Source organism: Trematomus bernacchii, unplaced genomic scaffold (genome assembly GCF_902827165.1).
Source record: "Trematomus bernacchii unplaced genomic scaffold, fTreBer1.1, whole genome shotgun sequence".
Lineage (NCBI taxonomy): Eukaryota > Metazoa > Chordata > Actinopteri > Perciformes > Nototheniidae > Trematomus > Trematomus bernacchii.
The window spans coordinates 2,159,269-2,174,360 of NW_022987409.1; the positions used below are offsets into that span (position 1 = coordinate 2,159,269).

At 38.8% G+C, this 15,092-nt stretch overlaps 2 protein-coding genes across 3 annotated transcripts; one reads left to right on the forward strand and one right to left on the reverse strand.

Annotated features, from left to right (window-relative positions):
- Positions 1–1,688: 1,688 nt before the first annotated feature.
- Positions 1,689–4,247, forward strand: zgc:162144 (RD3 domain-containing protein). Its single transcript, XM_034136786.1, has 3 exons — positions 1,689–1,726; positions 3,105–3,406; positions 3,857–4,247. The coding sequence occupies exons 2-3, from the start codon at positions 3,105–3,107 to the stop codon at positions 4,245–4,247; spliced, it is 693 nt and encodes a 230-aa protein (XP_033992677.1). The 5' UTR covers positions 1,689–1,726.
- Positions 4,248–5,595: 1,348 nt separating this feature from the next.
- Positions 5,596–13,843, reverse strand: stx5a (syntaxin 5A). Of its 2 annotated transcripts, XM_034136796.1 has the most exons (12): positions 13,706–13,843; positions 13,033–13,250; positions 11,609–11,679; positions 11,138–11,193; positions 10,950–11,020; positions 10,707–10,823; positions 10,210–10,266; positions 10,033–10,114; positions 8,948–9,034; positions 8,694–8,797; positions 8,382–8,503; positions 5,596–6,917 (listed from the first exon to the last, which is right to left on the reverse strand). In XM_034136796.1, exons 2-12 carry the CDS (start codon positions 13,093–13,095, stop codon positions 6,758–6,760), a joined length of 990 nt encoding a protein of 329 aa, XP_033992687.1. In that variant the 5' UTR covers positions 13,096–13,250; positions 13,706–13,843; the 3' UTR covers positions 5,596–6,757. The 2 variants fall into 2 exon arrangements, with proteins under 2 accessions (XP_033992687.1, XP_033992694.1); XM_034136803.1 differs by lacking the exon at positions 8,948–9,034.
- Between the last annotated feature and the right edge of the window lie 1,249 nt (positions 13,844–15,092).

Genomic DNA, 15,092 nt, shown 5'->3' on the forward strand with positions numbered 1-15,092 from the left:
TACTTTCAAGTTGAATCTATGGGTTTTATTGTTATCCAGTAAAGCCCATGGACAGATGTAGGCCTGTAAAGGTAAAATAGACAGATCAGATGTAAATATTTTTGCTAAAACTCTGGTTGCAGGTCAATGTCGCCTCCTTCTGGGATGAAGTTATAAAAAGAACAACAACAAAGAATAGAATGCTTAATCTTTTAAAATATGTGAGATGCCCAGTATCTGAGTTACATCTTGGGCATTTTGAAAATGCATTGGGGCTGAACTAATATAGCCTATGTGGGATATAATACACACAGTAAATAATATAAAATAGCAGTAGTCTATGTTAACCAGCCTATGTTTTCCATTAACCAGATACTCTTTCATTAAAGTGCCTGTTAAAAAATATCTTGCTTGCTATTTTGTAGCATGATGAAACAACTTCTATAAATCTAAAGTGGATTACATTTGAGTGCATATGCAAAGACGTTTTGTAGGCTCAGCGCTTCTGCATGTTGTAACCTTCTGGTGTAATGTTTTGGTTAGATTTTGGAAGACCACAAAACGAATAATCATTTAAGCCTATATCATGTTTTCATTCCTGGTGTTTGTAGCTACTGGAGGGCAAAATACTAGTATTTTCAATAATCAAAAACATTCAATATATTATTAAAAACTGGTAGATTAATACCGTTTCCGTTTAGTTACAGCAGCAGCCACTGTATACAGACCAAAGGCAACTGTAATTAGATTATAATGGTTATTATAGTCACTCATTCTTCCAGGTAGGCTGTGGATTTGTAAGTAATCTGGGATTTGGTGGCTCAGTGCTGAGTGATGTGGAAACCCAGGAACTGACTGCACTGACCTTACATAAAAAATGCTAGCCATCGGACAAACAACTTACACGTATTGAGTTAAACTTGAGAGATAACTTGGGTGGTTACATTATAACAACAGTCTGATAATTACAGGTGTGTCTGAAGGATAATTTTGTTTGTGAACTGGGAACACATTTTGAAACACACACTGTGTTATTTTCAGGTCTGTGATGGATGTAATGGCAGGGTTCAGTCTGAAACTAGAAAATATGCTGGTTAGTGCTTTTTTATTTATTTACTTAGGAGACATTTCCAATGACTTTACTGACTGATTTTTACTGATTCCCAAAAATAAATCAATATACAGAATTAAAAGTAATATAAAAACTAAAAACACAAAAACAAAAGGTACCAATAAAATAAAAGTTAATAGTGTCACACACAGATATGTATCTATCTAACACACATGTATACATATATAAACATATAAACATATAAACATGGGGAATACTTTATCTGAAAGAAAACTATTGTTTCCCAATCCCATAACATGGTACCTTATTACAGCTTTTGTTTATAGCTGTAAATAGCCAACAATCCCATGCTATTATGTAAACACCCAACCTGAATCGTGTCAGACATACACTACTCTCCCAGGTGAGTGAACATGTGATGTAAGCTCCTCTCTGTCTTTATTAATACAGGATTATATTTATTCTCAATCCCAAACTCACAGACACAGTCCACACTCCGGAGAAGGAGCCCTGTCTGCAGAGGATAAACTGTGGGCCGTCAGAAAGGAGTCTGAGGAGTTTAAATCTTTATTTAATGTCACCATCCCAGAGAGGCCTGCTGCTAATAAGGCTGAAAACAAACAGGGGGATTTCTGAATGAAAACACACACTGCAGTGTTGTAAACCCAGTAAACGGTAAGATGAGTCGATAATCAAACTTCGATTAGAGCATTTAGAGCAGGAGGATAAGTAGTGATAAGATTAATATTAAGAAAACATATTCATCAGACATGACTAGTTTGCTACTGTCATTATTGTGAGTCATGTTCGACCTGTTTATCTGGCGTTATCAGTGTTCTGTGTTGCTGTCTGAGTATGGAAACTGATATTTACAGAATATTGAATGGCATTCAAGTTTCGCATCTTTTGCTTCTTCAATTCAAGTTAACCCTTAGATGCACGAGTGACTGGACCCTACACTCTTCCATAAGTGGGTCAAAAAGGGCCCGTATTAGAATAATATGTGTTTTTATGCCATTTTTGTCATTTTGGTTAAGAAAAATCACTTGTATAATATTTAGTATTATATTTTGGTTCACACTAGAAATATTTTATAATAAATGTTTCAGTATTTATCATTTTAGACATTTTATTACGTTTTGAAAAAAAACGTTTTGAACATATTGATGCAAAGATCTCCGCTATTCTGAGACCCTCACAGTATTCCAGTCTCTTTTCAAAACTCATCTATTCTCCTCTTATCTACTCATAGCCCACTCCCCATCAATCCATGCCGGTTGATCAAGTTTGATAGTCCGATTTTGAGTCCTTGAAAAGCCCTATACAAATATTACATTACATTACATTTAGCTGACGCTTTTATCCAAAGCGACTTACAATAAGTGCATTCGACCAAGAAGATACAAACTTGAAGAAAACAGAATCATATAAGTACATCAGGTTTCATAGAGCCAAAACACTTCAAGTATATCATGTATTATTATTATTATTATTATTATTATTATTATTATTATTATTATTATACTGACAGGTATCAGATCTTGCTGTGTAAAATAATCTTCCTGAGAGGCGTCACCTGTGATGTAGTCTGTGTGGTCTACAGTGAATGTATTCCTGACAGCAATACAGAAATGCAGAAAATGCATGCGGGTCATTTTTTTGACCCACTTATGGAAGCTTGGGGTAGTAATACAAAAACTACAATTTCTTAAAATGTATAAAATGTAAATTTAAATTGTGAATGGCATGATATCCAAAACGTGTTTTTTGAGGAATAGCTGGAATATGAAATGATAAAAAAATGTAATTACAAAGATACCATCTCACCGGGTCAAAAAAGACCCACTTATGCATCTAAGGGTTAATATGCTTTAATGAGTGAAATTCAACAAGGACAATATTGCAAAAGACTGACTTTTGTGTGTGTGTGTGTGTGTGTGTGTGTGTGTGTGTGTGTGTGTGTGTGTGTGTGTGTGTGTGTGTGTGTGTCTGGTGTGTGTGTGTCTGGCGTGTGTGTGTCTGTGTGTGTGTCAACTCTGCCCTTCTTTCCCAGATGTTTCCTTGGTCTGCAGTTTTCTCCTCTGAGCCCAAAGTGCCCGGCCAGCGCAGCTCTGAGGAGTTGGTGACCAACACTCTGATGTTGGAGTTGGGGGCCATGGTGAAGCGCACTGAACGCATCCGTCTGGAACGTCTGACAGAGGGTCGGCGTCGCAGCTCCTCCTCCACCGCCAACTACAGCTGGCTGGCCTCCCCCCCGACCCCGCAGCCCTACGAGCTGACGCCCGGCAACCTGCTGGAGCTGCAGGACCTCTGTGCCAAGATCCCCCCTGCACAGTGTGGCCCTCTGATCATCAGGTGGGAAACGCAGAGAGACATAGAAAAAGTAAATGTGACAGAGAAGACGGAAAGCTTGAAATACAAGCAGGAAGATAGAATAGAGGAAACAGAAGAAGAGCTGCTGTTAATCCAATCCTCATAACACCCTTAACTATAACTTAGATAATATGCTGCATCTCTCAGAGAGGACTTTACCTGACTAGAGATCTTAAACTGTTGTTTCTGAAGATAAAAGAATTAGCAGGTCAATTTAAGTATTCAATAATTGACACTGACTGGCTTTACATAATCCACTTTCCAGGACACTTTGGTGTAATCAGAGTTCATATGTTACCATGGGCGTAGCGAGGGATTTTGGACCCCTGTAAAAAGACTTCAATGCCCACCTAATGGCGATGGCACTTCCCCACTTAGAATGATCATCTGTATATCAATAACTTACCCATATGTTCTGTTATATTCCTGCAGGTTCAGGCAGCTGGTATCTCAGATCGAGCCTGACGTTCCCGAGGTTCCCCGGCTGTTTCGCTCAGTGCTACACGAGTGCATGGACCAAGTGAACAGAGCTGAAGACGTGCAGACTCAGCGCGCTGTCTTCCACAAGCAGCAGCGCAGCAAGAGCCTCTCTTTTGATACTTTCTGCAGCAAGTTCAGCAAAGGTCAGCTTTTCAAGGGCAGCGGCAGGCGAGGCTCCAGGGGGAATCTGCAGCAGCAGGTGGATTGGTACGAGGAGGAGGAGGAGGAGGAGGAGGAGGAAGATGAAGATGGGGAGGAAGAGGCCATCAAGGCCAGGGCGATAAAGGGAAGGAGCATGAGCATGCCAGAGATCAGCCCTCTGGAGCAGAGTGCACAGGGGTGAGGGAGTCGGGGGAGAGACAGTGGCTATGGCTGGCTGTATTCGACTGTACTGTACGTAGCACATTGTTGATTTAAGCTCAATGCTAATGTCAGTAACAAGCTGATGTTAAGCAGGGATAATATTGACCACGTTTACCATCTTAGATTAGTGTGCTAACATTTGCTAATTAGCACGAAACCCAAAGTACAGTTGGGGCTGATGGGTATTAATGGTTTAACATAAACATACCAAAGTATTTGACATTGTAAAGCACTCAATGAAAAGTCAAATAAAAGAGATTACAATTTGGGGAACATGTGATCTCACCAAACCTTCTGTTGGGACCAGGGGCGCCGCCAGGGATTTTGGGCCCCATGAAAAGATGTCACATTGGTTACTTAAACATTTTTTTCTTAATGTTCTAAAATAGTTTGGGCCCCTGTCAGTCACGGGCCCTTAGAATCGTCCTAACTTTTCACCCCCTTACGGCGCCCCTGGTTGGGACTACAGGAAATCTCAGAGGATCATCAAAGTCATTAAGATACATTGTCTGGGGACCATGAATAGAAAATACAAAAAGCTCAAATGTGCTGCACGGTGGTTTGTTGAGTTAAATATGTTGCTTTGCTAACCTTTTCATGCTTTAAGCATCCTTTTATACAAACAGCTGCTGCAGGAGCTCCTGATGACTAATACACACCTAATGAACTTTAAATACATGTTGTGCAACCAAGAGCAAATCTGTGTTCTGTAGTAGAAGAGGGAAGTCAGGTTAGGACAGAAGTCACAGTAGCTCTTTGTCTATAAATGCTCCTGTAAAGTTGTAATTCTTATCTATATTCTTATTTGTTTATGTTACTTTCTGTACTTATCTGGTTTTAGTTTGTATCCTTGTTTTGCTGCAACAACCAAATGTGTGTTTGGGAGATCTCATGGTATAATCAAGCAAAGGAAAAACCGCATATCATCGGTCATCTCTTTTTGATTTTGTGAATGTATATTTGTAAATATAGATATGTAATGTTCTCCTAACTTCTCTGAGGTGTATTCCAAGAAAGATGTCTGCTCTGTTTAAATGTAGATACATTTCAGACTTAATGTGACTTTGTTATTCCCCCATTTATATATGTTAAATAGACTTATTTTTAAATAGTAGCCCTGAAGCTTTTCCTACAAAAGTGAAATGGAAATTGTAGTGGGAAAGCTTGTAAATAAATATAAATACATCGTGTACATCTAGTGTAGTTGTGTTGAATATGTTACAGAAAGCTGCACCTGCTTAGATCTGTTGGCTAGTCTTAGCCTCCCAGCATGGCTAATTATACCATTGGTGACTAATCCTCTTATCCCAAGAACATCTCAGCCATGATGCCAAACCCCATTATCATTTTATTAATATGCACTTCTTTTATCAATACATCATTATCACTATTTGCACTTTATACATAGAAGTCAAGGCATTTGGCTAAAAAAGAGGAACAGACAGGGGAAAATGAGAACAATGTTTTCTTCTTTTTAAAAAGCTGTGGTCATTTAAATAACATTGGGATAGATTAAGAGGGAAAGGAACTTCAACAGTGACATCCAACCAGACACTTCAAGGGATCTGGCTGATTGAGTCACTTTATGAGTGGACCTGCACACCCAGACTTTCCCCTTCATAAGCACTGATGTCAAACCTAGATCCTGCAGATACTGTACTCGTCTCATGCTGACTTCTGCAGCACTGAATAAGAGGATTACACTTTTTCAACCAAACCGTTAAAAACAGTGCCGTTATATAACTTTTTATTTCGTATCCAAATTAAACTGCCCCCCTTCAGCTGTCTCTTGTGCTTTCAGGACACGAAATGCTGGACCGCAGCGAGCGTCTTCGTATTGAGTCACATTTCTATACGGAGTACCCTTTTGGCAAATAAACTTTGAAAGCATAAGAGAATACAAAATATCCTAAAGTAAAGAATAGCTGATAAACAAGGGGCACAATCATGCAAAGTAGGTCAACTAAGAAACAAAATGATCTGATGATAAACTCCAGTTCAGTTGTTTGGCTTTGAAATAATACTAATCATAATAATAATTAATGACATTTCGGGTCAGCAAGAAAATTAAAAGACAGTTTGCAGAATCAAACCATTAAATTATAGCCATTTTGATTAAATGTTTATGAATAATTGGTCATAGTACATTAACGAGCAGTTTCCTGCTCTCTCTCTCTCTCTCTCTCTCTCTCTCTCTCTCTATACAAAGTGGGGTTTTTAGATAATTTAATCTTTAATTTGGACAGAGTTCGACATCTTCATTCTTCACTGAATCGTCAAAATTAAGATCCAGAGTCTGTGGCTTGGGAACAACCGGAAAGTCTTTGAGTTAATGGAAAAGTTTTATTATAATCTGAGCAGCTCCCAAGCCTCATACGTGTCACTTTAATAAAGAAGTCTGTCCTTCAAATACGTTTTCTGGACATGTCGCTCGAGTCCAGCTTTCGCTTCACTTCCACTCATTCGATGTGCTGTTCCCTCTTCTTTACTTTAAGCGAAGAAGACGACAAAGATGATGAAGAAGACGACGAGGACGAGAAAGATCTTGATCATCAGCCAGCGGTTGGAGGAGACTGACTGGAAGTATTTGAGGATCTCTGTGTGAGCGCCGTCCACGTTCAGCTGGGTGTCTTCAACGTTAGCGTCAATCCTGAGAGAGAAGCACGAGAAAGGGATTTTAAAACAAATGTAATAAAAAGATTACTGGTAAATTAAGAATGCGACTTAATGTTTCTTTATATTTTAGTACATAAAGTTAAAAAAAAAGCATGTTAACTGATCCAAAGGCCCACCAAATTCTGCATTTAGTTATTCATTTATTTTACAATTTTGTCTTCTTACTACCAGTTTCCCAAATTAGTATTGCTTGTTTATCAAAAAGTAGTGTATAATATAGTTTTACAATGTTAAGGAAAACACCAGTTGCTTGCCTGCTAAAGACAGAAGTGTATCCCAGTTTTAGTTTTTTTTAGTACTGGAGTTGGGATGTTCTAGTACAGGTAAGTTCATTTGAAATGGTGACTTGTAAATATTTCTACCGGTCTTGCTTTTACACATTTTGAAGAGAAAATTAACAAAATACGTGTTGACTAATGAGTATCAGAGAGGCTGTGAGGTAGATTTCTTTAAGCCTTGGATAGAATAAAGCTAGCCATTTCCCCCTGTTCTCCAGTCTTGGCTCACTTTATGGCGCATTTCCATTACAGTTTAGGAACTGGGGTAGTATCTATAGCAGGGCTTCTCAAACTCCGGACCCTGTGTCCCCCCTCCGGACCAGTGACCTTGTATAAAGTTCACAAGTGGACCTTTAATAAAAAAAGTTTGAGTACCCCTGATCTATAGTAACGCAGTGTAGGCGGAGCCGTGACGTCATCTTCAATGAGAACCCCAGAAAAACAACATCAGCCGTTAGCTGTTAGCACTCAAGCTCACAGCTCCTCATATCTGTTCAGAAACTAGACACAAGTTAAACAAGTACAAACCACAGACTGCCTGTGTCATGGCGAATACAGTCGCTGCTTTATTTATGTCTGTAGGCCGTTGTTGCGAGTGTGGACGGTCGGAGCATATACTGCGTTAGCTTAGCTGATCTCCATTTAGACAACACGCATTTTAAAAGGTTTTTCGCCTGCCGTCTGTCTGCAGACTTGTCAAAGCATTAATTCATGGTTTTCACTAACCGGTATCAGTATGTTATTACTTCGGCATCATTTTGAAACGTGCATTACAATTAAATCACGGTCAAATATGTTCATCTTGTTGTAGTTGTAGCCCCCTTGCCAGCGATTCTCTATCTAGTTTAGCATACTCAGCCCGACTCAGCCTGGTTGTTGGCCCGGAAAGAACCTCGATTTTATGGGGCCAGAAAAACTGTGAAATAGTACCCGCTAGCCGGTACTACGCTAAGTGGAAACGCAACCAAAAACGGGCCCTGCACGGGTCGGCACGCTTAAAGCGAGCTCCGCGCTGTAGTGGAAATGCGCCATAAATGTACCTGACTTGATCTTCATATCCAACCCACTGACATGGGAGTGATATCTTCTTGTCATGCAATTCACAACGAGCAAACTAGCATATTTCCACGTTTCTCCCTCCTGTTCCTGCTGCCTCTTACCTCTGGATGGTCTCCTCTTGCTCCTTGACCATGTGAGCCAGCTGCTGGAATATAGAGCCCAGCTCCACAATGGTGCTCTCGATGTTCTGCATGGTGTCGGAACGGCTCTGGATGTACGAGTCCTGTAACAAACACGTGAGGGCCACATTAGAGCAAGCATTTCATTACATTTGACTTCAATGTTTCGTTTACAGTGGATAAAAGTTTGACGGACACTGACAAACAATATCTACTATTTAACAAACACAAACACACAGCTTTTGTGCAAGCAAATGAGAAAGACAAGTTTGAAAATATACAGCGACGGTCTACCTGCTCATCAATAAGCTGGAGCTGCAAGGGATTGCTCTGAGAGTCCATATCGATGGCTACGTCCCCCAAACTCCTGGACTCATCCTGCATCAGGACCGAGCTCTCTGAGGGGAGACAAAGAGCAAACCACAAACACATTTTCAAAATGATCAGACAGATATCCTCAATGGTAGAGGGGGGAAAACAAAAAGAACAGCGGGCACATAGAGTACTAGTTATACCCGCTGGGAGAGTCAGACGTTCCAGGGAAATACCTTTTAAATTTGAGGTTGTATTGCCCTGGTAACCATTGCGCGGATCGCGAGCTGCATGCGGCTCCTGGGCCCCTTTTTTGCGGCTCCCTAAAATATTTTGTAATTTTTGCATTATAGATGACCAAATACAGTAATAATCATTCACATGGAGCAGGTCCCTATCATAACAGCTGTGCGAGAAATACACTGCCAGTCAAACTGTTTCTGTACATCTATGGCATTTCTGACTTAGTTGCTCATTGTGAATAAACTCACAATTCATAAATAGAAACTGAAATACAGAAACCTTGAAAACACATTATTTGTGTTGTGTAATTAAATGTAACAGTCTCCTAGTTTAGACTTCAAAAAGTGTAAACCTTTATTTTCAAGTACCTTTAGACATAAGGGTATAATTTGTATTAAAGAAAGGTCAATCAATAAAGGTAAGATGGTTATGTTACATGTAGTGTGATACAGGGGCCTAATTAAAGCCATTATAATCAAATTAAAAATTAAATTAAATTGATTTAATAAGGTTTTTAATTTAAATACAACTTTGTATTTTTGTAAGATATCAACAGTGAGCAGAATGTTTGAGGTTTTACCAAAGATGCTGAAACATAGGCTGTTCATAAACATTTGAGTGGCAGTGTAAATAACAGAAAGCATCTGAGCTCTCTGGAGGAATATGTTTAGATAACTGTTTATCAAAACGGTAAACTGAGCAGCAGCCAGAAAGGTCCAATATTGCCTCAAAGCCAAAACAAATACTTCATAAAGGTGTGTTCACTCTATGACGCTTCTAGGAACGACCGGCACAACAGTCATGTTAGATGGAAAGATAAACAGCAGGAAATTATTCAGTTAATAATCGATTTATCAAGTTTTGGGGGAGGTCAGATAACGGGGATCTAATTTGTGCTGCGTGTTAAAGTTGCACCAGTTAGTGTGAAACAGAATGAAAACAGAGTGGTTTGATAGGATAACAGTTCCCTTTTACCCGCTAATAGTAGTCAATACAGAGTGAACAAGCCCTTATAAAGCTACCCCAGAATGATCCTTGTAAACTCATAGTGATAGTGTGATGCTGAGGATGGACTCACTGAAGTTGTTGGCCATCAGAGGAGAAGAGGACGCGGGGGGCTGGGAGAACTGCTCTCTCCTGCTGCGCTGCTGCTTCAGGTTCTGCAGGGAGACGGGCCAATGACGAGAGAGGTAAACACGACTGTATACTCAGAAATATTGTCTGCATTTGGAAATGAAAGAGATTCACAACTCACCTCTGTTCTAACTTCTAGGACTGATTTGAAGTCATTGGACATTGAAGCCAGTTTGGACTGTGGACAACAAAAGATAAAGTACACTTTAAAATAAATGCAGCTTTGTACATTTAAAATGTGTAAAAGATCATTTCACATTCATTCGCTCATGCCATTATCTATGAGACATGTCAGACATTAGACAATAATAATAAATAAATTGTTGATAATAAAGATTATATTATTTAAAAAATATATGTTTTTACAAGCCTCATTAAATGCGGACTCATCATTTGGATTAATGTGTTATTAATTACGTTTTTTTTCTCCAACATTGTCTATTCAATGTCCAAACTTAAACATTTTTGAGGTACGTGAAAATTCTAATTTAAACATCTGTTGTAGTGCCGGTAACACCGGCTGAAAAGCTAAATGTATGACAATTTTAAAACGGAACAATGCATTTGGACTCAAAACAAATATACAATATAGTGTGAATTTAACATTATTGAATGTACCTGTAAAGACACCACTATAGTCTTAGAGTGGGTTTGGATGTGTCGGCCGCCCGGAGCAGCGCGGGATCTCACCAAGTCCTGCAGCTGTGCTATCTGTTTGTTTAGACTGTTGATGTCCTGAACACACAGGAGTGAGGAGATGTTACAAGATATCCCAGAATTAAATAGAGCCACTGTATTCACAGTCAATGTACAGTATGTTTGTAAAACCACATGCCATGGGCTGCTAACAAATCAACTCACTTGTCTGATGATGTACGTTAGCTCCTCGATCTCCACTGCCTTGTCGTCAAACAGAGATTTTCTTTTTGCCACTGAAAATGAAAACAACAGCATGAAGAATCAGCACTTTGGATACTTTGAGACACAAACACAAGAATGTTAGATTCTTTTTAAATTATTCTAATAAAAAATGTAAAAGGAAAACTTACAAATGGTGAGCTTTTCCAGTTTGGCAAATGTATTGCTCAAGTCTTTTCCAATTCTCCTACAAGGAAACACACAAACACAAAGCTTTCTTTGTCATGCACATAGTAAAAGAAGTAGAACAATACCTTGTGAAATATGCTCGATAGCATTCATAACAGCTAAAAGATGATATCCACTTTATCTCTGTGCTTTTTGTCTCCTGCTAACAGTCTGTGCTGGGCTAGACATGCAATTTAAAACATTTTTGTATCAATCTTCCCATTAAACTTAGAGTAAACACAATATATAAGGATTTATGTTTCTAAGGATGCTTTAAGACCAATAAAGATACATTTACAGTACCATGCAATAAGTACTAGGAGGAGACTAGTGTGTGCATACAAATAATGCAACACCCAAAATCAACATTAAAAGTACAAGTACACTGAGCAAACATTTATGAGCAGTGGAAAAACAGATTATGAGGAACTTACTTGGCCATAACTGTGAAGTCACTGCGCTGCCTGAGGGCGCTGAGAGCCGGTTTACTGGGCTGGACTCCATTCTGCCAGGAGAGGAAGAACGTAGAGAGTATGAGATAAGAAGACACATTGAAAATAAGAGGCTGAAAATATCTAAATCGATGTATGACTAATGAATTGGTCAAACAACAGGGAAAGCATTGAAACAAATGTAGTGGATCTACTAAACATCGTAGTCATTACTTCCTTGTCAGACACTTCCCTTTAATACTTTTTTTAATAAGCTTGAAAATAAGACTGTGGGCTCTTAGTATAACCAAGAAATGTAACGTTTAATGGTGTCACTGTGAGCACCGGTCACCTCTGATTATAGTCCATCAGAGACTGGACTGCTGAGGCTGATACCAATGGTGACACATGGGAGTTTAAAAACATACCTGAAAACAACAATTTGGCCAATACTGCTATTTAACAGGTTACATAAACAAGCACGTTTGATAAGGATCCCGTTATAATTTGCTAAAGAAAACTGAACACAATGTACAGAGAGACAATTTCAACAAAACATATCTGTGCTGTCTGGTGGAAAAACTATCAAACTGAAACAGTGTTTTTAAATAACTTCAAATGTATCTTTAGTATTCCTTTCCAGCAATGGTTATTTAAGCAGACATATACTGACACCAGTATCTCTGCAATAACTAATATCAGTCAAAGGCATTTTGCAAGCACAACAAAATTAAAGTTGTGTCTGCTTCAAATCGTGCTATATATACTGTTTAAAACCGATTGCCCTTATCTTGGAGATTACAACAATCCCCTAGTTTCTGAAGGAGCAAGAACATCTGTTGCAAAGTGTGCAAAAAAAGGAAAGACTTATTTGAGCTTAATTCGAAAAGACTGCAGCAAACTGGTGTGGAACCAGAAGCAGAAGCAGTGAGAAATAATTCAGAAAGGGAAATTAAACAAGAAACAAAAACCAAAAGTAAAAGTCTATCTGCGCAACAACAAAAAAGTACCGGGAAACACAGAGTGAACTTTTAATGTATTTGTTACCTAGTGATTATCAAAATGGGGTCAGTGGGATTAATTTACTTAGAATAAATGGTTTATTTTACATTTAAATGTTTCATGGTTCTACAAATAAACCTGTGAGCCTTGAAACCAATAATAGTTCATATAATAATCGAAGTCTTCAAATGTGCTACATACTTTAAATACAAGTCTACATTTTGATCTTGCCTATATGTAAAATAGGCCACGTCAAATTATGCCAAGGGACATACATGAGGGAGTCCGAAGTATACTCTCTATACTGTAAGGGCTCCTAGACTTAAATTAAGTTCGTCATTTTGTGTTCCATTTTTAAGGCAAATGAATAATGTTACATAAGAGATGTTGTTGTTATTGTGTTATGGTGTCTTGAGCCAACATACCGGTCTGCCCTGGAGAGATTTACAGGCCGACTGGAACTCGAGGGTCCGGTCACGGCACGTCATCCTGCCGCCGGGAAAGGGTCGCAGCAGCCGGCTGTAGCAGAACCACCTGAGACCACCTCTGCTCTATGTGATGGATAACTGAGAAGACCACCCTATGTACGCACACACTCACATCCAAGGTGGGGTATCCTTCATCCACATTTGTACACGCATGTCTGCGGTAACGGGAAAAAACACGTGTCAGAAACAGCTTGTAGGATGACCGTTTGAAATGTAACTGATAAATAAACAATATGTGAGGTTAGCTAGTGTGAAGCTATTCGTGCCGTTAGCTAACGACTAAACCCCAAACAACACGACTAAGAGACGGACAATAAACAACAATTGTGCCTAAAGTTTGAACATAAAACCACATGCGAGGTAAATATACATATCATTACGTGACAGGGATTATGTGGCGGTTATCTGTGGGAGTAAAGGCCGATCATCTCACAGCTGATCACAGCTGATCACGGCCTCACCGGCTAACCACAGGCTAACGTTAGCTTCAGGAGGCTAGCCAAGCTTTACAATCGGTCTCTCCTCTTTTACCTCGATCAAATTCGACCTAAACCAACCAAGTGAGATACAATGATATGTAAAAGACACAAATCAATCGTTTCCAACTTACTTGAGTCGACATTACATGATATTCCGGGAGCTCTCGATGTTTCTGGTGAAAACTAATCAACCCAGGAGTTAAAGTTCGGATCCGGGTTGTTTCCGGCACTGACGTCACTGCCACGTCTACTTTACCGAGGCGGAAAATCCCTGCAGGAGCATCACGTGACCACCAGAGGGAACCACACCCCCGTGAACAGTACAGGTCATGACGTTTGATCTATAATGGAAAAGTTATATTTTCTCATAAATATTGGTTTGGTAATAAAGTAAAAAAAAAGTGCATCTGATTTTTATTTACATGTAGACATCAGATAATGAAAAATAAACAATTACACCAAAAACATCAACAACAACTGAAAAATACATTATGAATAACATTTGTTGAAAATATCTTAAAGCTCTTCATAACGTGTTCGTGTAACTTCCGTATCCGTTCATATGCTGGAAAATCGCATACCCAGGATGTGTGGTGATTTGATAAAACACAGTATCATATCTACTGCATTTCAAGTGCAGTAAAACAAGGTTCAAGGTTCAAGGTTCTTTATTGTCAATCTGACATAGCTACAGAGTAATTATGTAGTTGAACATCTTATGTCACAGGCTTCTCCAACAATGCAACATAATAATAACATAATAACAACAATAAGAGCAAGAGCAATACAAAAAGAATAATAGTTATAAAATAAAATAAAGTGATGATGTGGAATAGTGCAGTACGAGTCTATATACAAGTTATTGGAATGATATATATATTAGGTATTAGATACATACTACTGAGTAGCAGATGAATGTTTGAAGTTGTTTCAACAGATACATTTTTTAACAGTCTCACTGCCCGCGGGAAGAAACTGCGTACCAAAGTACTTCGATCCTATTAATATATTTGTTCACATCTTATGTCATCTCCAGAGTTAACTGGCAGGTAAAATGTCTTCTACAGGATGTACATTCATAAACTGTATTTGTTTTAGTTTTATTCTCAGTAGTCTTGATCACAGTCTCCGTCAAATATTGTCTTGTCCTTTAAGTATCTACATACAAAATAAACCATAGGGCACTGAATAAAGGGCAGGGAACAAAAGTGGCAATATTAATGAAAGGCTACATGGAAGTTATGCTGCTGTATGCAATATACCAAGCTACTTAACCCTAATATTGTAAAGACAAGAGACTCAGCCAATTTATTTGACCATCGTCCACTACAAGATAAATATGAGCCTATTGGAGCCTATTGGTGGCATTAACATTACAATCACAGAGGAAAGAGGAACAATAAACAACAATAAGTTAGGCTGATATACCTAAATTATTAACACAGGAACATATAAGAGCACTAATAGAACCATAAAACGCACAAAAAGATCAATTGGTCACTTAAGACTGATGCAAGC